The sequence below is a fragment of the Danio rerio genome, chromosome 3 (assembly GCF_049306965.1).
Source record: "Danio rerio strain Tuebingen ecotype United States chromosome 3, GRCz12tu, whole genome shotgun sequence".
NCBI lineage: Eukaryota > Metazoa > Chordata > Actinopteri > Cypriniformes > Danionidae > Danio > Danio rerio.
In genome coordinates this window covers 3391878-3418669 of record NC_133178.1, presented here as the reverse complement: position 1 = coordinate 3418669, position 26792 = coordinate 3391878, and the positions used below count along the sequence as shown (strand labels likewise).

The window sequence follows — 26792 nt, the reverse complement described above, 5'->3', positions numbered from 1 at the left end:
CATGATCAGTCCTTTTCTTCCACTGTATCTTTTTAAGAAAAAGGCAGCAGCATTACAACCTGACATTCAATCAGAAGACAAAGTCAAAGCCGAGCTGACAGCCAATCTTTCCTAGGCTCAGCAAAACTTGCAAAAAATACCCCTGTATTCCTGCAACTGCAATATTAACACAAATATTTATTCAAATCTTCAGCAACGCTATTTAACTCGTGGATTTGTTTTACATTTATTTACACCTTGACCAATTTTTTTATGACATGGCCATTAAAACTACAATTACTTTTAAAGAGAATGTTACTTCAGTCATGTTGTTGTAATGTTTTGAGAAGACTAGTAACACAAAAACAAAAAATGAAATTGAAATTGAAATTGTGAATAGGTCAAACTTTATTAAAAAAAAACTAGACTTTTTTTTTTTTTCTTAATCGCCCAGCCCTATATTCATATGATTTGTTTACAATACAGTTTGTAAAGTCTTTAAGTAGAGATATTGTATGAGTGACTTGCTTTGTTTACCAAATAAGTTAATCTAATTGGATTTGCATTGTAAACATTAAATAGAAGTTAAAAAGGTATTACTTTTTATTTCCTATATGAAGTTATTAGTTATGATACTCCCCAAGTAATTCCACATAAAACTCCAATAAAATTCTTTGCAGAAATGGCAAAAACATGTCTGCAGATTCTGTCTGGCCCTCCTCATGAGGCGTTAAAGTCAGGGAAATGCACAAGTAAAACTTCCACTGTGCACAGGCCTTAAGTCATATACCCATGCTACTCTACAACTTTGTGTCCCTGTAAACCATTTAAACCTGTACCAATATACACACAAACACTTCCCAAAGGAAATGGAGATTGAATGACAGGAAGCCTAAACAAAAAAAAATCAACAGCTTTTACAGTCATTTCAGGAGTGAAGACAAAACCGATCATGACATTGATTGAACATTTCATGCGTTCACACACACATCAAAACAAATCCAATGAAACTACATGCATTTCATCTCACTGATGTTTATTTACATATTTACTTAATCAAAAATATGTGATAAATGTGCAAAAAAGAAAACATTTATTCCTTATATTTATTCATTTTTCTTCTGCTTAGTCCCTTATTTATCAGAGGTCACCACAGCGGAATGAACCGCCAACTATTCGACCAAATGTATTACACAGCGGATGCCCTTCCAGCTGCAACGCAGTTTTGGGAAACACCCACACACACTCACATTCACACACTACGGTCAATTTAGTTCATCAATTCCCCTCTAGCGCATGTGTTTGGCACCCTGAGGAAACCCACGCCAGCACTGGGAGAACATGCAAACTCCACACAGACATAACAACTGACCCAGCCGAGACTAGAGACGGCGACCTTCTTGCTGTGAGGCCACAGTTCTAATCACTGAGCCACCATGCCGCCCTCATTCCTTATTTACATATGTAAATATAATTACAGCTTAGTTTGTTGATTAAAGCAGAATTGAAGCAGAATCCAACATCCAGAGTGGAATACATTCATAAAATAGAGATATTCAAATGAGAGGATCTTCATAACTGTGACGAGTCTCTTTGACTAACCCACTGATCGGCCGAAAGCGGGAAGGACAGAGACTCGTCTGCTCAATTGGGAACACCTGAGTTCCCCTCTATAAAAGCCAGCAGTGTTGGCTTGTGAGGAGCCATGCTTTTGCTCCTGTTTGTTTTGTTTCTTTTTTACCTTTGGTTAATATTCGATTTTGCTGACCTAAAGTGAGCACTTGATTATTCTTTAGTAGGGGTGTCACGATTTCGATTTTTAATCAAAATTGATCGAAATTTATGCTCAACTTCGATTATCGAATCAAAAAATAGTATTGTCGATGTTGCCACGCCCCCATGTCACGTCAGCTTGGCTTGTCAAGCGGGTAAAAACACGCTTGTTGAAGTGCTTGTTGAACTGCAGACGCAGGAGACCCGTCGACAGAACTTAAACCCTCTCCTCTTTCAATGAAGTCGCCGGTGTGGAAGCATTTGGGATTTCCAGTGAGTTATGTTGACAACGTTTGTGTTGTCGACAAAAAAAAAAAAAAAAAAACAGTTTGCAAGCTCTGCTATGTACGTATTACGGTTGGGTTGATAGACGATAGGCGCATCGCGATCCTCCTCCCCGCACCCGTTACACATCCGCTCGCGAAAAGTACACACTCAGACCCTGTTTACACTAATATGTCTTTGTTTTTAAATGGCATTTTAGAACGACAACGATCCACTTCCACACTGGCGTATAGCATTTCTGAGCAGCCCTCCTTCCTCTCTACTGCTGAAAACGCACATCACGTGACCACACACACTCATTCACACAGACACAGACGCACACACAGACAGCGGGTCCAGGCAGTCAGCGGATCAGTAGACTGCTTCAATCTTTACTTTTACACTTGTACTTAGTCATTTTAGCGAACACCTCAGATACTGTTGGCTGGTTCCAGTTGGTTGTGCGTCTTTTTTACCGACGCCATTATAACGACACAGATCACTGCCTATTCACGAGTCCCGCAGAAAAAGTGATTGACAGGTGGTGATTATGTGTGTATCTTGCCTTTATTCATTTACTGTATGATTTTTTATGGGTAAAACAAAGACCATGCAGGTCAGGTAGTTTAAACGGTAGGCTACAAATAATTAATTCGTAATTAATTAATTATTCATAATCGAATCGAATCGTGACTTTAGAATCGAAAATGTAATCGAATCGAGAGATTTGGAGGATCGTGACACCCTTATTCTTTAATGTTTAAATAAATACTTTTCGGTACCACACCGTCCTGTGTTTGTCCTCCCTTTAATTTGTCATTGCCTTTGAGCCGGGCCATGACAATAACCGATCGAAATAAAGGACTGTCTGAAATCCTGATCACAATTATAGATTCTATTATTATTTTAATCATGTAGTTACATTATAATAGTGAATGTCTTCTCACTGCAAGTTCCCCACGGGTTCCTCATGGTTGAGCAAGCGGTTTTCTGGAAAGGCGTTTCCCAGTCACAGGAAGTCAGATATCGACTTCCTGTTTTGTGGTTTGAGCCCTTCCTGCTGTAGAGAGTGTGTTCAGAGTTAAACTCGGTCTTCTTTCTGCTGGAGAATGTTAAAAACAGCACAGAAAGTGATGGAAAAGCACATTCTTGTACCAAAACTGGTGTATTTTTCTGATCTTGAGTTTATTGTAAGCCTTACTTGCCTCTAATTTAATAGTTTGTTCATTGGGCTAGTTAAATAAACCAAGAACTTAACATTATAAAGGTTTCATTTCCTGCCAAATGAACTGTTCAAATAAATCAAATGCATCCTTCGGGTTAAAAAAAAAGCATGTTTTTTTCATGTAGCTTTAAGTAATAATTATTTATAGTAAATAAATAAGATCTTAACTAGTAGAGGTGGCTCAGTGGTTGGCAATGTGGCCTCACAGCTAGAAGGTCACTGGTTCAAGCCTCGGCTGGGTCAGTTGGTGTTTATAACACATATAGGGGAATTGATTAACTAAATTGGCTGTAGTGTATGTGTGTGAATTGAGTGTGTATGGGTGTTTACCACTACTGGGTTGCAGCTGGAGGGGCATCCGCTGTGTAAAACATAATCTGGAATAGTTGGCGGTTCATTCCACTGTGGCAACCCCTGATAAATAAGTGACTTAGCTGGAGTTGAATGAATGAATGAATGAATAGTAAAACTAAACTAAATTAAATGTCCACTGTTTTTCTCCTGATCAGCCAGCGCAGTGTTTTTGGAGTGTTTTAAATGTTTTGACTGCAAAATGATTAATATTGATTTTTGTCTCCGCCCACAGACCGTGAGGACCAATCGATTCTCTGCACGTGAGTCACATGATCCAGCATGTGTGATAAAATAAGGCTGTGATCCATTTCTGAAGCTTATTTGAGTGTTTGTGTAAATGCATGTTATGTTTGTCTATTTGTGTTTGTGTTTGTTGTTTTTTTGTCATTATGTCTATATATATATATATATATATATATATATATATATATATATATATATATATATATATATATATATAGTATTTTATATATATATATATATATATATATATATATATATATATATATTTTTTTTTTTTTTTAATATACATATACTTTATCTATATATATAGGCACATATATTATACACTTGTGTGTGTGTAGCATATATATATATATATATATATATATATTTAGATATATATATATATATATATATATATATATATATATATATATATATATATTATGTATATATAGGCACATATATAGCTTGTATATAGGCACATATATTATACACTTGTGAGTGTGTGTAGCATATATATATATATATATATATATATATATAGGCACATATATCATATACATACACGTGCGTGCGTGCGTGTGTGTGTGTCTGGTTATGTGTTTTTTGTGTTTTGTTTGTTTGTCAGTGTTTCTGTGTGTTTTGTGCATGTTTGTGTGTGTTTATATAAATGTGCGTTTGTGTGTGTTTTGACTATATACTGTGTAGAAATGCGTTTTATGCATGAATGTCTGTTTTGTGTGTGTTTATTTATTCGTGTGTGGTTGTCTGTGTCTTTGTGTGTGTGTTTTGCATTTTGTTTGTTTGTGCATGTGTGTTTCTGTGTGTTTTGTGCATGTTTGTGTGTGCTTATATAAATATGTGGGGTTTTTTTTGTCTATGCATATTTGTGTGTGCGTGCATGCCTGCTTTTATATATGTATTTGGTATTTATTTTGTGTGTGTGTTTCTGTGTGCGTGCATGTCTTTTTGTGTCTGTATATCTATATATGATTTTGTGTGTGTTTTTTCAGAGGTGAATCTGGAGCTGGAAAGACAGAAAACACCAAGAAGGTCATTCAGTATCTGGCTCACGTGGCGTCATCTCACAAAACCAAGAAAGACCAGGTGTGTGTGTGTGTGTGTGTGTGTGTGTGTGTGCGTGTCCGTGTGCGTGTGTGTGTTCCTCTGTTCTCCACCCTTCTTTCATCTGCCTTCACATCACATTATCAGGTCAGGAATGTGGAGCAGAAACAGGCAAACACACCCAACACATCTCTTTCTGATGTTACATAGTCACGTATGATGTCACTTCCTGCTGATGTATGGCATTGGCTCTCCGCGCAGTGTTTAATGTGAACAGAATGAAAGAGATGGATATGCTTTAATACTTGAATGATTTTATTTTCCAACAAATGGCCAGTAAAAGGAGACACTTCAGTTTCAGAGTACTAAACTAAGTAAAATCACACTCAATATTTTATGTTTATTCATTTATATTTATTTTTGTTTATGTATTTATTTTGTTTATTTATTTAATGTTTATTTATTATTTCATTTATTTTATTTTCGGCTTAGTCCCTTTGTTAATCAGGGGTCACCATAGCGTAATGAACCGTCAACTATTCCAGCATATGTTTTACACAGCTGATGCTCTTCCAGCAGCAACCTATCACTGGAAAACACCCATACACTTACATACATTCACACTCATACACTATGGCCAATTTAGTTAATCAATTCCCCTATAGCGCTTATTTATTTATTTTATATTTATTTCTTTTGTTTATTTCTTTCTTTTTTTGTTTGTTTATCTATTTTTTGTATATTTATTTATTTTGTTTATTTATTTTATATTTATTTATTCATTTTGTTTATTTATTTATTTTGTTTATATGTTTATTTTTCATTTATTTATTTATTTTTATTTATTTTATATTATTTATTTATTTTGTTTATTTGTTTATTTTTTATTTATTTATATATATTTATTTTATATTTATTTATTTATTTTGTTTATTTATTGATCTTTTTTATTTTATGTTTATTATTTATTTTACATTTATTAATTTTATATTTATTTATTTTACATTTATTTATTTATTTTTTGTTTGTTTATTTAGTTTATTTGTTTATTTTTCATTCATTTATTTTTTATTTTTTATGTTGTTTATTTATTTTGTTTGTTTATTTATTTTGTTTATTTATTCAATTATGTTAAATAATTTATTTTATTTATTTTATATTATTTATTCATTTTGTGTTTTTTTTAATCATGTTTATTTGACTATTTGCAGAAATACAAAAAAATAAAAAATTCTTATCAAACTAAACTTAAATTAACTTAAATTATCCTATTTTTGTATAATTCGTCTATTTGAAGAAATACGGTTTTTTACATTTCTATATATATATATATATATATATATATATATATATATATATATATATATATATATATATATATATATATATATATATATATATATTGCAGTGTAGTTAAAGTATTTTTAAAATGTATTTTATGCTTTTGAACATGATAAAAACATTTGGTTAGCAGACTTAGTTGTCTACTTTTTTGTATTTAGTTTTTTTATGTACTAAAAAATTACTCTCACCATCTAGTTTTTAACCACATTTGCATTTATAGAGCGCAGTTATGACACACAATAATCCTCAATAAAGCTCCTTCCTGAGCTCCTGAGGTTCACTAGTGCGTTTGTCCAGAGTTTGCTGGAAAGTGTATGTGTGTGTGAATAAGCGCTCCTGCTGTGTGTTAGTGAGCGCATCTCTCTTTTTCCACTGGCTCTGGATCTGCTGTTTGCCTCAGAGTGAGAGTAAGTTTGAGTGTTTTTCTCTTTATGTCAACAGAGCAGCTCCGTCCTGTCACATGTGAGTTACACCATCTTCATCTTCCTCATCATCTCTCTGTCTGTCCCCCCTCTCTCTCTGCTGGGTGAATGAGCCGAGCTGAAGCTTCATTCAGACTCTTCACACTGAGACTAAAACACACCTCCGGCTCTCCTCAATGTAAACGTGAACTAAGCATCTGCAAAAACACACGCGTAAAGAAAAATCACATGTTTTCTCTCTAGATAAATAGGGCAGGGTGTTGTTCAGATGATTCAATTTGATTCTGATTTACAAGCTTTTGATTCAGTGTGACTTTTAAATTGATTATTAATTTGATTCCAAAGTGACTCTTGATTAGGTTTTCTAGTCGATTCTGATGTAGTTGATTCTCGATGTGATTCCGATGTGACTCTTGATTTGATTCTCAAGTCAACTCCGATTGATTTGATTTGATTCCGATGTGACTCTTATTTTCTTAAGTCGATTCAAATGTATTTGATTCTCGATTTAATTCCGATTTGACTCTTCATTTGATTCTTAAGTCGAGTCTAATGTATTTGATTCTTGATATGATTCTGTTGTGACTCTTAATTTGATTCTAAAGTCGATTCTTATGTATTTGATTCTCAATTCAATTTCGATGTCAATGTTAATTTGATTCTCAAGTCGATTCTAATGTATTTGATTGTCGATTCCATTCTAATTTGACTCCTAATTTGATTCTCATATCGATTCTAAGGTATTTAAGTCTCGATTTAATTCCAAGTCATTTCCGATGGAATTGATTCGATTTTGATGTGACTCTAATTTGATTCTCAAGTCAATGATGTATTTGGTTCTCGATTCTATTCCGATGTGACTCTTTGATTCTCCAGTCAATTCCGATGTATTTAATTCTCGATTTGCTTCCGATGTGACTTATGATTTGATCGTCAAGTCAGTTCCAATGTATTTAATTCTTGATTCGGTTCCGATGTGACTCTTGATTTGTTTTTCAAGACAATTCTCATGTATTTTGAATGTCAATTTGATTCCGATGTGACTCTTGATTTAATTATCAATTCAATTTCGATGTGACTCTGGATTTGTTTCTCAAATCAATTCAGATATATTTGATTCACGATTCAATTCTAATGTGACTTTTGATTTGATTGTCAAGTCAATTCTTATATATTTGATTCTTGATTCAATTCCAGTATGACTCTTGATTTGATCCTTCAGTCAATTCTAATGTATTTGATTCCGATGTGAATCTTGATTTGATCCACATGTTAATTCCAATGTATTCGATTTTTAATTTGATTCCGATGTGACACTTGATTTAATTCTTAAGTCAATTTTAATGTATTTGATTCTTGATTCGATTCCGATGTGACACTTGATTTGATTTTCTAGTTGATTGTAATGTATTTGATTTTCAATTCAATTTCGATGTCACTCTTAATTTGATTCTAAAGTCCATTCTTATGTACTTGATTCATGATTCGATTCCAATGTGACTCTTGATTTGATTCTCAAGTCGATTCTGAACTATTTGATTCTCGATTCGATTTAGATGTGACTCTTGATTCGATTCCCAATTTGTTTCCAATGTATTTCATTATCGATTCGATTCCAGTGTGACATTTCATTTTCTAGTCGATTCTAATCTATTTGATTTTCGATAAAATTTCGACGTGACTCTTAATTTAATTCTAAAGTCGATTCTAATGTAATTGATTCCTGATTCTATTCCAATGAGACTCTTGATTTGATTCTCAAGTCAATTCTGATATATTTGATTTTTCGATTTAAATCCGATGTGACACTTGATTTGATTCTCAATTCGATTCTAATGTAATTGACTCCGATGTGACTCTTGACAAAACATTTATATAAAAATCAAATATTCTTGGCTTGTGAGAATCGATATGAACTCAAGAACTTCTACTAAAGCTCTAAAGTAAGTGTGTTTTTGTGGCCGGTGCTGCAGATGAGGAGTGTTACTGCAGATGCTCTCAGTCTGACGGGTCTGAATGCCACCACGCGTCTCTGTTCTGTGTTTCTGAGCTCATGGGAACTGGCTTTGGTCAATAAATAAGTGTGTATTTCTGCCTCTGGGAGAATAAACAGTGCCGATGGACACGTCAGCGCTGCAGGAATGAACCCTGCTGTTTTACAAGAGCATGTGAAGCGGAGCACATGCTAACACGATTCAACAAGATGACCATTGTTTCTGCGTGTGTCCTGCATATCTGGACTTAAAGGAACAGCCGGTGCTTATTAAAGAGAGAGAGATTACATGAAAAATACTAGAGTGTTTTTGAACCATACTATAGTGAAGTGTCTTACCCTGCATTTAATATAGTGTTTAGAAGTCTTTGTTAATGAACACTGCAGCACACTGTAGTATAACCTATAGTAAACCTGTAAACTAATAAATACTGTATTATAATCCAGTCGTTACTACAGTAAACTGTGGGATATTGTAGTGTAATATACCCTATAGTTGTTGAAAACTACAATATTGGGTCATTTGTTTATATTAATACAGTTTTGTTACTGTTACAACTATAGAATTACGACAACAGACTAATTACTAGTGTTTTTACCATAGCAACTATACAATTACCACAATAGAGTAGTCACTGTTGTTACTATAGTATTTATAGAATTGCCACAACAGACTAACTACTATTGTTGATACCATAGCAACTATAGAATTACCACAACACTCTAAATACTGTTGTTACCATACCAACTTTAGATTCGCAACAATAGACTAGTTACTATTGTTGTTGTTGTTACCATAGCAACTATAGAATTACCACAACAAACCAATTACTATTGTTGTTGTTGTTACCTTAGCAACTACAGAATTACCACAAAAATCTAATTACTGTTTTAACCATAGCAACTATAGAATTACCACAATAGACTACTATTGTTGTTACCATAGCAACTAGAGAATTACCACAATAACTAATTACAATTGTTGTTGCCATAGCAACTAGAGAATTACCACAACAGACAAATTACTATTGTTGCCATAGCAACTATAGATTTGCCACAACAGACAAATCATTATTGTTGTTACCATAGCAACTACAGAATTACCACAACTGACTAGATACTATTGTTGTTACTATAGCAACTAAAGAATTGCCACAGCATACTAATTTCTATTATTGTTACCATAGCAACTACAGAATTGCCATGACAGGCAAATTACTGTTGATGTAACCTATAGCAACTGTATAATTAACACAACTGACTAATTACTATTTTTTGTTTCTATAGCAACTATAGTATTACCACAACAGACTAATATTGTTTTTGTTACCATAGTAACTACAGTATTACCACAACAGACAAATTGCTACTTTTGTTACCATAGCAACTATACAATCACCACAACTGACTTATCACTATTGTTGTGTTATTATAGCAACTATAGAATTGCCACTACTGTCTAATTACTATTGTTGTAACCATAGCAACTGTAGAATTACCACAACAGACTAATTACTATTGTTGTAACTAGTACTATTGTTATCATAGCAACTATAGAATTACCACAACTGACAAATTATTGTTGTTACTATAGCAACTATAGAATCACCACGACAGACTAATTACTATTGTTGTTACCATAGAATTACCTTAACACACAATTGTAGTTGTTGTGTTACCATTGAAACTAGAACTACCACCACAAGTATGTTTACTACAGTATGGTTCAAAAACACTATAGTATATATTTTTTCAAACTCAAGTGAATCTGTCAGTTCTCAAGTGGTTCCAAACATTTAAGAGTTTTGCTTTTCTGCTGAGCACAAAAGAAGATATTGTGAAGAATGTTGGGTACTAGTAGTTATTGAATCCATAGTATGGAAATAAGTACTATAAAAAGTAAATGGCTGCCGATTTTTAGCATTCTTCACAATATGTTATTATACGCAGAGGTTGAATAAATGATGACAGAATAAATTTTGTGGGGTGAAAAAAATCTTTAAATGCAAACATATGTTCTGAAATGTATTTTTAATGGTGGAGGATCATCTGGTGATGTCATCGATGTGGGTGAGGCTTCATTTATGTAAATGAGATGGGGAGTGTTAATTATTTTATATAAATGTTGAAGTGTGTCATTCTTTTGAAGTAATTTTTAATGTTCAGTTTCCGTTTTCATTCAGGCTAATTTAAATTTGTTCAAGATTTTTTACCACCAAATATATTATTAGTTTTTATTCATATTTTATATTATTTATTATTCTGAAGTTTTCCCCAAATGTTTTTATTTTCATTCATTTGTTTTCAGTTTTTATTTAAATTTATTCAATTAATTTATTCATACAACAAAATTCTATTAGTCAATTTTTTTTAGTGTAGTTATTTTCAAGATGTTGTTATATATATATATATATATATATATATATATATATATATATATATATATATATTTGATTAATGAAGAATTTATTGATTTTAATTTCAGATAGCGGTTGTAACATTCTTATGCTGCGTTCACACCAGACCCGGAAGAAGCGTCAAGCGCGAGTGATTTACATGTCAAGTCAATGCAAAGATGGGAATAGACATCGTGTGGTGCAGTACGCATGAATAAGGCAGCGCGAATGACGTGATTCACGCGAATGAAGTGGCGCGAGTTGAGCATTTTGCACGATTGATGCGCTTGCATATCTCGTTTCGCGTGAATCTCTCTATTTCGAAAATCTAAACTTAGGCAGAAATTCACACTGCGTTAACCAATCAGAAGCTTGCTTAAATGGGGGCGTGATAATGATGTAGCACCTGTTGTTGGTTACCTGGGGGAAAATCCTCCTGCCGACACCGACAATAGTTCATCAAATAGGGCTCATTTGGAATCACCGCTAAAAGATTATGAGCTCACAGAGCTGCTGCACCTCTGAAAGGATGTAGTGGACTCAGACACGACTCCAAACAAATCGACGCTGTTTTTCAGCCTTCTAAAGCACATAAACACTGTTATTCTCTCAATAAAATCCATGTCAGCCATTTAGCAACGAAGCTACAGTCACCGGGCAGACAGAAGCCCCGCCCATCACACGAATCTGCGTCTGGTGTGCAGCAGATTTGATGCACTAATGAAGGGAGTAAATACAAAATGTTCATGCATCTATTTACGCGCGAATAGCATTATTTATCTGCGATTGCTACGTCTGGTGTGAACACAGCATTACTGAACCTTGTGTTTATCTTTAAGGGGAATAATGAGGGTTTGTGCGTTGAGTGTGTAGGGACAGTGTTTCTGTATGTTCAGGGGTGACGGGACGTTCTCTTTACTGGTGTTTTGGGATTGGAATCAGAATATGTGCTTATCCATGTGTGTGTTTTGGCTTATTTGCTCCTGTGCGGGACACTTTTGATGCTGTTTAAGCTGAACCGAGCTGTGATTGGTCGGTTCAAGCTCAGCTACGCTGTGATTGGTGTATTTAAGCTCTGCTGCTCTGTGATCGGTGCACTCAAGCTAAACTGCTGCGAATGATCCACTTAAGCTGAACTGAGCTGTGATTGGTGCGTTTGAGCTGAACTGAGCTGTGATTGGTGTGTTTGAGCGCAGGGCGAGCTGGAGAAGCAGCTGCTGCAGGCAAACCCGATCCTGGAAGCCTTCGGAAACGCCAAGACCGTCAAAAACGACAACTCGTCTCGATTTGTAAGTCTCTCTTGCTTTATATCTTATTTCAGTTCCTGTGTAAATACATGTTCCATAGATCTTTCATCTGCTCTGTGTTTCAGGGCAAATTCATCAGAATCAACTTTGACGTCAACGGCTACATCGTTGGAGCCAATATTGAAACCTGTATCTTTATGAGCTGCTTAATACGCTTTAAATATCAGGGTCATTATCTCTAGGATATAGGAGTACTGGCTTACTTGCATATTTATTATGTTGATCAAATTAATTGGGGGATTTACAGCTCACTGCAGAGGTTTACATGGCACAATAAAAGCTTTTTTTACTTTGTTTTTGTCTTGTTTCTAGTCCAAATATCTCCAAATTCTTAAATTAAGAAGCATTTTCTAGACATTTAAAGCATATTGTCTTGTTTTGAGAAACAATGAGTTAAAATTAAGCAAGTTTTTCTTTAAAACAAACTAAATAATCTTGGTTTGACATGATCTTATTCTGCTTACCCCATTGGTGCAGATTATTTAGCTTGTTTTAAGGAAAAACTCTTCATTTTAGCGTCATTATTTCTGAAAACATGACATTGTGTTTTGCTTGTCTAGAAAATGCTGCTTGATTTAAGAGTTTTAAATATTTGGACTAGAAACAAGACAACAAAACGAAGTAAGAAAAGCATTTCGGCAGTGTTTGACTTCTTGAAAATCCATACATTTACTCAAAGTAAAAACAAAATGTAAATGCAGATAAACAGGTTGTCATAATATGATATTGTATTAATATAAATATTTCTGTCACTCAAAATCTCATTTTTATCTTTAAATAGAAGCATATAATAAAAATAACATAACTTGTTATGACTTCTAAACTTGATTAGGAAATGTCTAAGGCTGCTTTCACGCCTGTAAATCCATTGTTTTGTTCTGAAACAGGGATTAAAATTGTTACAATATTGTTCGTTGCTCAATGGCAATATTGTTAAAACAAGTCACGTGCGAGTGAACTCTCCTCACAAGTTTGGTTTATTTTTCCTGCTCAGCTGTCATGCGTCGTTAATTTATGACTATGAGCAATAAGACATAAGCGAAAAGCTACACTTTCATTTTGAATGGTGACACCCACAGACATCACCAAATATAAATCAGAGGTAAGACTTTCTCATCCAGAGCAGTTGGTTTATGCATTATAGGCTTTACATTATAGAGAGAAATAACAGATAAACCAAGCCTGCTGTTCGGTCAATTTTCCCAATGGATAAACAGCTCTTGTTAATAGTTAACATGCTTTCACTTTCCTATTTGACATAAAATACACGTTTACTGGTAGGAATGGTGATATCCCGCCCTACTCGTCATTCTCTCTTCATATAGCTGTATATATGGCTATTACACAACGATAAAGGCTGATTTATACTTCTGCGTCAAACCCCGACGTATGCTATGGCGTTGACGCATAGCCCTTCGCCGTGGCCGTCGCCGTCACTGACGTGCACCTCTCAAAAAATGTAACTACACGTCACAACAACGCGTAGCGCAAGCTCTGTGATTGGTCGGCTTGGTAACGCTGACGAGTCTGGGCGAGACCGAGAGCCGCGCTAGACCAATGGAGCAACTTTTTACAAGTGTGGAGTCCCGTGAAGGAGCTCCGGATGGAAAGTTTTGTTTTGTGTTTACCTCTTAGTTAAAGTTGTTGCACGTCCGCCGGTTCCTGCCTCAAAATGAGAGAGTTTGAGCCACTTGTACATCCCGGAAGTGTTCAGGAAAAGCAAAACAGCAGCGAAGAAACTCGACACAGAGGAACATTTACACCTCACTGCCAACTAGCGTTTCAGAAGTGTTAATGCAGACCAACAGAGACAGTGCACAGAAGTATAAATGCACAGCTACGGGCGTTGCATGTGCCGTGGGTCACGCTGGTCACTTGATGCAGAAGTATAAAACAGGCTTAACACACTGTGATATAGCCTGGTTAGTTTGTTGGATTGTAATGCTTTCTCATTACAATCGATACGCTTCAAAGTTCGTTTCATTTGAGCCGAGACCTCATTCAGGTGGTCTCTGGCTGATTGTTTTGGTGCTGATGAGAGCGGGGTTGCTGAATTCACATATGCCAAACTAATCGTGCTAAAGAGGCAAACGCACCAGGTACTGAAACAAATGTCTAGGCGTGAAAGCACCCTAAATTACTAAATTCTCCTGAAAGGAAATCCAATCGGGTCCTAAAAGTCTTAAATGGCTTTTGAGTAAATTAAGGCCTTAAAGCCTTAAATCAGAGCAGCACATGTTATATTCATATGATCATGGCTATAATTTACATGAGGATTTTTTCCCGTCAAGTTTTTTATTTTAAAGGGAAGCGTAAGCATAATTTGTGCACTGTAGATCAAATATTTCTTCTAGTTTCTTCAGTTAGGGTCTTTAAAAAAGTCTTAATGTCTAAAATCTTCAAGACATTTTTGCAACATAAACCTCTAGAATGTCATTGACTTCCTAAATATGCAAATGAGCCAGCACTCTTACCGGAATCATAGGTCATGAATAATTAATGAGGCAGTTGAGATTGGCTGCTTGTTGTCTATGTTATGGTGATGCTCTGAAAATGTCTATTGTTGCTAATGAAAGCTGCTAGTCTTTAAACACTAAATGCATCATGTAAACAAACGAGTCTATCCTTGACTCTGACTGTCAGACCTGCTGGAGAAGTCCAGAGCCATCCGTCAGGCTAAAGAAGAGCGAACCTTCCACATGTTCTACTACATGCTGACCGGCGTAGGAGACAAACTTCGCTGTAAGCGTCTGCACTGCTTTTACGTCAAGCATAAAGAGTTGAAGTTAGAATTATTCACCCTCCTTTTCTTTCTTAAAGTTTGACCAGATGATGTTTAACCGATTCAGGAATTGCTCACAGTATTTCCTATAATATTTTTTCTTCTGGAGAACGTCTTATTTGTTTTATTTCAGCTAGAATTAAAGCAGTTTTTAATTGTTTTAAAGCCATTTTAGGGTCAATATTATTGGTCCCCTTTAGCAATATTTATTTTGGATTGTCTCCCGATCAAACCACTGTTATACAATGACTTGCCTAATTATCCTAATTAACCTAGTTAAGCCTTTAAATGTCACTTTAAGCTGAATACTAAATATTACTTACTGTCATCATGGCAAAGATAAAAGAAATCATTTATTAGAGATGAGTTATTAAAACTATTATGTGTAGAAATGTGTTCTGAACAGTTTTTCTCTTAATTAAACAGAAATTGGGGTAAAGAAATACAGGGGAGCTAATAATTCTGACTTCATCTGTAAATGACTGCAGTCTTCATACAAAAGTTTGTCAATACAAACTGTACAAATTTGCTTCATCAGCTGAGCTGTGTCTGGAGGGCTACAATAAGTACCGCTTCCTGTCCAATGGGAACGTGACCATCCCGGGACAGCAGGACCGAGACATGTACGTGGAGACTGTGGAGGCCATGAGGATTATGGGCTTCTCTGAGGAGGAGCATGTCGGTGTGTATAAACAGTAGAGCTGCTCATAAATGTGACGTAATTATTAGCTAGATGTGTTAGGTGTGTGTTTTTATTATTGTGTGTGTCGCCCCCTGCAGGTCTGCTGAGGGTTATTTCATCTGTGCTGCAGCTGGGCAACATGTCCTTCAAGAAGGAGCGTCATTCAGACCAGGCCTCCATGCCTGATGACACCGGTAAATAAATAAATATACAGTTTATGACGGTTAAACACATCCATTAGGCTTCCTGTAGCTTTGTTGACATCATAAAGATAACAAGTGGTTTACTTATCTAAACTGGTCAAAAAAATTTATTTTCTGGTCTAAATTGGCCTAGGTTGGTCATTACCGTTTAAAAATGGTAATTAGCTACTCCCCAAACTGAGCATTAAGTGGTCTGGTCTGTTATAAGAGTATTTGTTAACTAGTCTGATGTCAAAACTATCATTAGCCTTTCCAAACTAGTTAACAATTGTTAGTAGCTGATACAAACTAGTTGAAAATGATTAATAGCTGGTCAAAAACTGATATTAATTGGACTAACTTGTCAAAAACTAACTTGGTCTTGGTCTGTCTTGGTTATTTATGATCCAAACTGGTAAAATTGTTTTTTAACTGATCAACAGTATTCTATGTTGGTAAATTGGACAAAAACATTATTAGCTGGACCTTTAACTGATTCCTGCATGTTTAAGAGTGCTCTTGACCTGGTCCAAATTGTAAAAAGCTGCTCCAAATTGGCCAAAGAAAATGCAATTAGCTTGTTCAGACTTGCTGACGATGGTCATTAACTTGTTAAAGATGGTAATTAGCTTCTACATACTAACTATTAATTGGTCCTGGCTGTTCAAGAGTGTCTGTTAACTGGTCTGATCTGGTCAAAATTGTTATTAGCTGGTCATTAACTTGTCCATAGTGGTAAAAAAAAACAGTTATTTATCAGTAATTAGCTGGCTCAAGTTGGCCGAACTTGCTCAATCGTCATTCCAAATAACTTAACATTTGTTAATAGCTGGTACAAGCTAGTTAAAAATTGTTGTGAGTCATTCCAAGCTTGTTGAAATTAGCTGGTTCAGAAATATTATTGGTTGGTCTAACTTGTCAAAAATGTTCAATCAGTCATTAGCTGGTCCAAACTAGTCAAAAAATGGACATTTACTAGTCTAAAATTGTTAACAGTTGTTTGTAGCTGGTACAGACTGGTTGAAAATGGTGATTAGCTGGTCCAAAAATGCTCTTAGTTGGAATAACTTGTCAAAAATGGTAGTTTGCTGCTACAAACTGGCCTTTAACTGGTCCAGGCTATTTAGACATTCATTAACTAGTCTGACCTGGTCAAAATTGATATTAGCCAGTCAAAAAATGTAATTTAGTTATTAGCAGGTTCAAACATTGTCATTAACTTGTCCAAACTGGTCAGAAATAGTCATTAGCTACACCAAACTGGTTACCTGTTGATCCTATTAGCTCTTCCAAACTTGTTGAAATAGTTATTAGCTAGTCCAGAAATATTATTGGATGGTCTAACTTTTAAAAACATAAAAAAATTCTGATTAGCTTACCAGACTCATTGACAGTGGTAATTTACTTGTCAAAAATATTAATTAGCTGGTCCAGTCTGTTCAAGAGTAGTCATTAAGTGGTCTGACCTGGTCAAAAGTGTCATTAGCGGGTTACAAATGGTCAATAACTTGTCCATAATTGTTATTTGGCCTTTACTGGTTTAAGCAGACCAAACATTTACAGTTGCTAGTCTAAAATGGTTATTAGTTGTTTGTAACTGGTTGAAAATGACCATTAGCTTATCCAGGCTGTTCACGAGCATTCATTACCTAGTCCAAACTGGACAAAATTGTTATTAGCTAGTTGAAATTGGTCATGAACTAGTCCATAATTGTTAATGATTGTTTGTAACTGGTATAAACTAGGGATGGGAAGATTAATCGATATGTATCGATACGCGGTCATGCGCGTGCACGATGCGAGTGCATCGGTTGAGCAGCAGAGGATGAATGAAATTTTGGAAGCAAATCGAGATGCATCGGTTTTTGCGAGATGCATCGGTTTTTCCGAGATACAGCTTATTTTTTTAATATAGAATGTATTTTTTATTTATTAGCAAGTGTTGTCAACCTGTTTTTGGCGCATAATTTAATCGACCTACATAAAGTAAGCCTTAGCAACGGATTAGCGGATGTGTACACTTACACTACAACTCAGTGTATCAGGTGTGCGGATGAAGCTAGTGGTGCGCCCTCAGAAAGCGCGAGAAGCAAAACAAACATTTTATTCCCCACTGAGTTTTAAATCTAAAGTATGGCAACATTATGGATTTAAGGATGGACGACTTGACAGGACAGATGCAATTTGCAAAATGTGCCGCGCATCTAAAATATGCGGGCAGTATGAGTAATCTGATATCTCACTTGAAGCGGCGCCACGGTGTTGTTGTGAAAGCATCTTCCAGTGTTCCTACATCTCTGGCTTTCGCACTGCTTGAACTGTAGCTACCAGCTCCAAAAGTGGTGAGAAAAGCATTGCAAGTTTTTTTTTCCATGCGCAAAAGTTTTGTGCGCTCTATGCCAATAACGGATGTTATTGCATTGTTCATCTGCAGGGCCGGAGCAAGCTGAACTGCTGCTCTAGGCAGAGGACGATCACGCCGCCCTCAACCCCAATGTGAAAACGAAAGTGACCGGTTATGAAAATGAAGTGACGTGTCGCGGACCTCTGCCGCCTTATGCGCGGATATAACTGAGGACGCGCGGGTGTCGCGGACCTCTATTCTTCCGCCCTATGCGCGGATATAACTGAGGACGCGCGGGTGTAGCGGACCTCTATTCTGCCACCCTATGCGCGGATATAACTGAGGACGCGCGGGTGTAGCGGACCTCTATTCTGCCACCCTATGCGCGGATATAACTGGGTGTTGCGGACGCCGCCCTCTCTATACTGCCGCACTAGGCGGTTTTAAACACCTCCTCCTGTAAATTTTTATTTAATTATAATAATAATAATAATATTAATAATAATAATGATAAAAATAATGGGTGTCACGGTGGCACAGTGGGTATTTTGACCACCTCACAGCAAGAAGATTGCTGGTTTGTTATATTTTTATTAGCCTGTTGTTTACAGTGACAGTGATGTTTCAACGCAGCATAACACTGCTAGTTCACCACCTTAAGTTTTGAATAATCAGTGGCAAAATAAATCTTTGTAAAACTTGTTTTCATAGTTGAAAAGTTAAATCACAATTCTTGTTGTGCAATGGTAAACCTTTATGTTGAAAGAGTGCAAATATATATATTTTAATATATATTGCACTTATACATTCTGTTTATCTTGAAAATACTTAAATAATATGTGCTATATGTTCTAAAATGGCCCTCTTCTGTAAACTGACACTCTGGCTCTGAGAGAAAAGCCAGTTTGTAAAAAAAGTCTTGGTTTTGCTTGTTTAATAAATAATCAAACTCATTCAATGGCACAGCATCCTCTTTCACATCATCTCATAAACTTGATTTAATTAGTTAGTGCTGAATTATCGCATCGTATCGTGATATGGGTGTGAATCGTATCGTGTCGCATCGCAATATGTCATAAATGTATCGCTAATATATCGGATCGTATTCTTTGTATCGAGATGCGTATCGGATCGGCATTATAGCTTAGATGCACAACCCTAGTATAAACCAGTTAAAATGGTCATTAGTTATTCCAAAAAATGTCATTAGTTGGAAATAACTAGTTCAAAAAGGGTAATTTACTTGTACAAAGTAGTCAAAAATAGTCATTAGCTGCTCCAAACTGGCCTGAACATTTGGTAAGTTAGACTTCCAGCTAGTCAGGTGAAAGTCTAACCAGCTATTCGTCTGTATACGTCAATGGAAAACCAATTTGTTTCACTCTCAGATAATGCATAAATCTCAGTTTTCAAACATTGGCGCTTTTGACTGGTTTTGTGATTTAATGTCAGTTATCTTAACCATTCTCCATCCCCTTCTCCAGCCGCTCAGAAGGTGTGCCATCTGATGGGCATGAATGTGACCGATTTCACCCGTGCCATCCTCTCGCCCCGGATAAAAGTGGGCCGGGACTACGTGCAGAAGGCGCAGACACAGGAGCAGGCCGAGTTTGCAGTGGAGGCTCTGGCCAAAGCCACATACGAGAGGATGTTTCGCTGGCTGGTGATGCGCATCAACAAAGCTCTGGATAAGACCAAGCGTCAGGGCGCTTCCTTCATCGGCATTCTGGACATCGCCGGCTTTGAGATCTTTGAGGTACAGCATGATCCATAAACCTACCTGTGGTGGACAGTAGATTGTATTTTTATTTCACTACTGTACTTAAGTACAACGGCAACTTGCATAGACATTACCCACAATTCTTTGCAGTAAAGTATTTGTTTGTCTCCACAGCTGAACTCTTTCGAGCAGTTGTGCATCAACTACACCAACGAGAAGCTCCAGCAGCTGTTCAACCACACCATGTTCATCCTGGAGCAGGAGGAGTACCAGCGGGAGGGCATCGAGTGGAGCTTCATCGACTTCGGCCTCGACCTGCAGCCCTGCATCGACCTCATCGAGAAACCCGTGAGTGACTCAAAAAAGAAATCTGATCCATTTTCATGATCTTCTCTGATTATATTTAGCCCACGGTAACAGAGTTGATGGATAGTGGAAAAGTTGACTGAGGGCTACCGGTAACAGAGTTGAAAGAAGGTAGAAGAGTTGACGGTTACTGGTAACAGAGTTGAAGGAAAGTAACACAGTGGATTGTTGGTAACAGTTGAAGTAAGGTAACAGAGTTGACGGAATGTAACAGAGTGGACGGAAGGTAACAGAGTGGACGGAAGGTAACAGAGTTAAGGGAAGGTAAGGCTACAGAGTTGACGGAAGGTAACAGAGTGGACGGAAGGTAACAGTTAAAGGAAGGTAAGGCTACAGAGTTGACGGAAGGTAACAGTGGATGGAAGGTAACAGAGTTAAAGGAAGGTAAGGCTACAGAGTTGACGGAAGGTAACAGTGGATGGAAGGTAACAGAGTTAAAGAAAGGTAAGGCTACAGAGTTGACGGAAGGTAACAGTTGACGGAAGGTAACAGAGTTGACGGAAGGTAACAGTTGACGGAAGGTAACAGAGTTGACTGACAGTAACAGTTTTGGCTGTTACCGTAACAAAGTTGACGGAAGGTAACAAGTTGACGGAAGGTAACAAATTGATGGAAGGTAACAGAGTTAACTGATAGTAACAGAGTGGACGGAAGGCAACAGGGTTGGCTGAAGGTAACAGAGATAACTGGAAATAACAGAGTTGACTGAAGTAGCAGTGGGGCGAAAGTATTAAAGCTGAAGGAAGGTAACAGAGTTGACTGATAGTAACAGAGTGGACGGAAGGCAACAGGGTTGGCTGAAGGTAACAGAGTTAACTGGAGGTAACAGAGTTGACTGAAGTAGCAGTGGAGGGAAAGTAACAGTGGTGAAGGAAGGTAAGACTACAGAGTTGACAGAAGGTAACAGAGTGCACATGAGGTAGGGCTAAAGAGTTGACAGAAGGTAACAGAGTTGAAGAAAGGTAAGACTACAGAGTTGACGGAATTGTAACAGAGTTGACAGAAGGTAACAGAGTTGAAGGAAGGTAAGGCTACAGAGTTGACAGAAGGTAAAAGAGTGAACGGAATGTAATAGAGTTGACGGAAGGTAACGGAGTTGACTGATAGTAACAGTGTTGGCAGTTATCGTAACAGTTGACTAAAGGTAACACATTGACGGAAGGTAACGGTGACTGAAGGCAACAGAGTTGACTAAAGGTAACAGAGTGGACGGAAAGCAACAGGGTTTGAAGGAAGGTAACAGAGTGGACTGATAGTAACAGAGTGGGCAGAAGGGAACAGCGTTGAAGGATGCTAATAGAGTTGAAGGAAGGTAACAGAGTTGACTGACAGTAACAGTGTTGGCGGTTACCATAACAAAGTTGACGGGAGGTAAGAGAGTTAAAGGAAGGAAGGTAACAGAGTTGACTGATGGTAACAGAGTTGATGGAAGGTAACAGAGTTGACTGACAGTAACAGAGTTTGCGGTTACCGGTAACAGAGCTGACTGTTACCGTAACAGAATAGAAGGAAGGTAACAGAGTTGACCGACACCGGGAACAGGGTTAACTGATGTTAACAAAGTTGACTAACACCAGTAATAAAGTTGACTAACGGTAACAGAATTTGACGTTTACCCATTACAGAGTTGACATTTCCAGCATTTTGTGACACTAACCTCAAACCAGACTCCACCTGGAATGTCTAAAACTCAATTATATGCATTTTCATCATATTATTGTTTTTTAAAAGGGAATGAGAATATTACAGGTACAGAGTTGACAAAATCTACTATTGTTGTATCCTAAACCTTTTCCACACATGAATGAGTAAGGACACTCATCAGTGCCTTCTTGTTTACAACACTTGGAGCAAATCACATGCTTTGTCTATCAGTGCTTTACCGATTGTTCCGCCTCTAAATAACCGATGTAACAGAGTTGACCTAAATGTAGAGACAGACACAAAATGCATTTTATATTTCCCATATTTTATAAATAATACAGAAAATAGATGTTCCATGTAAATGTTTAATGAGCGTAGTAAAGTAACGACACAAACAAAATGAAAACTGAAGTTGAATGTTAGATTCAGATGAATGGACACATGGGTCTTTAAATTTATAGTTACAGGGCAAAATGTCCCTAAATACACACACAAATATTACTTTTAAAGATTTGACATTGTTACTGTTCAAAACCGTTTCTAAAAAATGATAGAAGTTCTATCTAGGACGTACCAGCAATTCTAGAGTCAGCCATGTTTAAGATTAGGAATTAAGATCCTGGAATCCATTATTGTGTTTGTTTTTTGCAGGCGAGTCCTCCAGGTATCCTGGCTCTCCTGGACGAGGAGTGCTGGTTCCCTAAAGCCACAGATAAGAGTTTCGTGGAGAAGGTCCTGCAGGAGCAGGGCACGCATCCCAAATTCCACAAACCCAAGAAACTGAAAGACGAGGCTGACTTCTGCATCATCCACTATGCTGGAAAGGTGAATACTGTGCTCTTCTGGTTAAGATACATTAAAAGGGAATCTGCCTATTCTAACAAGATGTAAAATAAGTCTCTGATATCCCTAGAATTAGGGTGCTTTCACACTTGTGAATCGATTCAGTTGTTTCGAAACAGAGATTACAATTGTTACATTGTTGCTCTTTGCTCTTGGAGCGGTTCGCTTTCACACTGCAAAGTTTCTAATCGGACCAAAAGAGCTAAAACAAGTCACGTGCGAGTAAACTCTCCTCACATTGGTCAGAGTGTCAGGGTTTATTTTGCAGCGTCCCGCTCAGCTGTCAGGAGAGGTGGTGGTTTGGTGGTGATTGACAGGGTGCGCGCACGTGACGTGTCTGAGGAGAGATGCGGTGGGGAGGGGTGAGAAGGGTGCGTGACGATGCCTATTTGAAGACCAGGAGGGAGACGCGAGATTACCGGGAGATCATCACTCGTTTGCGGGCTTCCGTAGACTCGCGAAACTTCCTGCCCTACTCGTATTTCTCTCTTCATATAGCCGTAAGCCTATTACATATCCATAAAACACTGTGATATAACCGCGCTCGGATCAGATCGCTTTCTCACTGCAATCGAACCGCTCCAGGGTTCGTTTCAGTCGAGCCGAGACCACCTCATTCAAGCGATCTCGGAGCGATTACTTTAGCGCGGAAACAGAGTGCGATTGCCCTGTTCACATATGCCAATCGAACCGCGCTAACTGGGCAAACGAGACACGTTCCGAAACAAAAGTGTAGGTGTGATAGCGCCCTTAAAATTATAAGGGTGATGAGAGTGATAATTGCCCTCAAATTATCACACAGATAATGTTTTCTAAATTCAAATTAGCTGTTTTCAAAAGAGGGCGGAGCTACAAATGCCTGTGTGTCAGCATAGTGCCAGTGAACATCAGTGTGTGCTTCATGCTTCTGTCAGTCTGTGGAGACTCCTGTCGCTGTTTGTTTGTTCTTCATCTAATTGATGAAATCACAACTATGATCCTCTTAGTCTATGCTGACATTCTCTTCAGCAGCTCAAACACTCTTATGGCTAAAGGACAGACGGCTGCTTCTCACTCACTCTTTATGCTAATGAGGGAGAGATGGGCGGGGCTTTCCCCCTCTAATGACACGTAGGAAGTGCAAATGTCAATCAAAGTGTTTCTGCAGACTGTTTTTATCCAGTCTGATTATAAGAAATAGAATTAATTATTGTTTACTATTAGTGGCTGGATATATTCACACACTGTGCCTGTGTTTAAACCCCTTATAAAAGTCATTTTTGCATAATGGCTGCTCTTTAAAGCTAAATTCATTCAGATGCCTTCAGCATTTCTCATATTATCCCTCTATATCCACCATTGTTTAGTAAATGGTACTAAAATATAAGCAGAAACGAAACAAATGAATCTTGATGATGTCCTGGACTAGTAAAAACAATATCTAAATGGATGTCTGGATTCTAAATGCATTAATAGTTAGACTGCATATGTCATTTGACACTTGTAAACGTGTGTATCTGTGTTTGTCAGGTGGACTATAAGGCAGATGAGTGGCTGATGAAGAACATGGACCCGCTGAATGATAACGTGGCCACTTTACTCAACCAGTCCACGGATAGATTTGTGTCTGAGCTGTGGAAAGACGGTGAGTTTCAGCTTCATGATCAACATTACAGCAGCAGCAGCAGATGTAGATGTGACCGTAGGGCTGGACGATTCACTGAAAGCCTAATTTACAACCTCTAACTCATCGAAATTCACTCATTTTTAATTATTATTATGCACTTTTTTTAATTATAGACATTTGAAACACCCTTTTAAAGCACATGCGAGTTATTATTTTCAACTTTTTTCACACAGCAATTATCGTCAGCGTTTTTTCACGTGTTGGTTATTTTTGACTTATATTTCGGCTAGTTATTGTTTTAATTTTAGTGTATTTTACGATAAACCAGATTTTTATTTTTCACAAGACATCTTCATTTCGAGCAGTCCGTGCTTTGGTTATATATCTATATATATATATATATATATATATATATATATATATATATATATATATATATATATATATATATATATATATAAAGTTGGTTTTATATATATATATATATATATATATATATATATATATATATATATATATATATATATATATATACACACACATATATATATATATATATATATATATATATATATATACACACACACATATATATATATATATATATACATATATATATATATATATATATATATATATATATATATACAYATATATATATATATATATATATATATATATATATATATATATATATATATATATATAAAAAAAGATGTAATATAATAAAATATACTGGGCAGCACGGTGGTGCAGTGGATAGAACATTCACCTTACAGCAAGCAGGTCGCTGCTTTAAGACTCGGCTGGGTCAGTTGGCATTTCTATGTGGAGTTTGCATGTTCTCCCTGAGGTCGCGTGGGTTTCCTCCAGGTGCTCCAGTTTCCCCCACAGTCCAAACACATGCGGTACAGGTGAATTGGGTAGGTTAAATTGGCTGTAGTGTATGTGTGTAAATAAGAGTGTATGGATGTTGCCCAGTGATGGGTTGCAGCTGAAAGGGTATTCGCTGCGTAAAACGTGTGCTGGATAAATTGGCGGTTCATTCCGTTGTGGCGACCCCGGATTAATAAAGGGAGCCGAAAAGAAAATGAATGAATCAATAAAGAAAATGTATAGAAATTCAATCTCACCTTATATAGCTGAGTATATTTACAGCGCAGACCTGCAACTATGAGGGCCAAGTTAACCAATAAATGAATGAAACACTTTTATTTAGTATTCTCAAACTATTAATCGCATCCAAAATAAAAGGTTGGATTTTCATCATATTTATTAGTGTGTACTGTGCATATTCATTATGTATAAATTTCATTCATTTATTATCTTTTCTCCCTTTATTAATCTGGAGTTGCCACAGCGGAATGAACTTACCCAACTTATCCAGGATATGTTTAACGCAGCGGATGCCCTTCCAGCTGCAACCCATCTCTGGGAAACATTGATACACACTCATTCACACTCATACACTACAGACAATTTAACCTACCCAATTCACCTGTACCGCATGTGTTTGGACTGTTGGGAAACCGGAGCACCCGGAGGAAACCCACACGAAGGCAGGGAGAACATGCAAACTCCACACAGAAACACCAACTGAGTCGAGGCTCGGACCATCGACCTTTTTGCTGTGAAGCGACAGCACTACCTACTGCGCCCCTGCGTCGCCTTTAAAAGACCTTGAGCCAAGAATCGAACTTTGGTCGCCGCGACCACTTTGGTGCTATATGTCGGCGCACTTAACCACTAGGCTGTTGGTATAAATTATGTATAAATATACAGTATAAATACACAAATACATGTATATATTTGAGAAAATAAATAAATATAATTTATTTAAACTTATTTTGTATTAAACATACCTTTTTAATTGAAATAAACATTTTTTCAATTTTGTTTTGAAATTTGTTTATATTTGAGAAAATTTCAAAAAATATATTAAAATACATTTATACTTGGATTAAATATACGTTTTGAATATATAATAAACATTTCCTCAGATATATAAGCAAATTTGAGTTTATTTGCATTTAAAATCTAAATTTAATATGAATGTAAGTGTATTATATTTTTAAACATTTTTGTATTTTATCTGTTTATACAATAAATATATATATATATATATATATATATAGAGAGAGAGAGAGAGAGAGAGAGAGAGAGAGAATTACGTGCTTGTATATATGTAAATACAAACTTCTATTTTTCTATTTTGTATCATGATTTATTGTTTGACAGCACTGATAATATTTAAAATAAAATAATAATTTAATACT

General features: G+C 36.5%; 1 protein-coding gene across 6 annotated transcripts in view; it reads left to right on the top strand.

The window, feature by feature from the left end:
* The window catches only part of myh9b (myosin, heavy chain 9b, non-muscle), a 112633-nt gene that overhangs the window by 44449 nt on the left and 41392 nt on the right, over positions 1 to 26792 (top strand). For 3 of the 6 annotated variants that reach the window (XM_073943792.1, XM_073943796.1, XM_073943793.1), the window contains exons 4-15: positions 3828 to 3855; positions 4834 to 4927; positions 6671 to 6691; positions 12237 to 12329; positions 12413 to 12476; positions 14991 to 15089; positions 15668 to 15811; positions 15910 to 16005; positions 19822 to 20093; positions 20232 to 20405; positions 22719 to 22892; positions 24420 to 24534. In XM_073943792.1, the coding sequence (XP_073799893.1) occupies positions 3828 to 3855; positions 4834 to 4927; positions 6671 to 6691; positions 12237 to 12329; positions 12413 to 12476; positions 14991 to 15089; positions 15668 to 15811; positions 15910 to 16005; positions 19822 to 20093; positions 20232 to 20405; positions 22719 to 22892; positions 24420 to 24534 (1374 nt within the window). The remainder of the gene's footprint in view (positions 1 to 3827; positions 3856 to 4833; positions 4928 to 6670; positions 6692 to 12236; positions 12330 to 12412; positions 12477 to 14990; positions 15090 to 15667; positions 15812 to 15909; positions 16006 to 19821; positions 20094 to 20231; positions 20406 to 22718; positions 22893 to 24419; positions 24535 to 26792) is intronic. The other 3 variants (XM_073943794.1, XM_073943797.1, XM_073943795.1) reach the window with 1 other exon arrangement.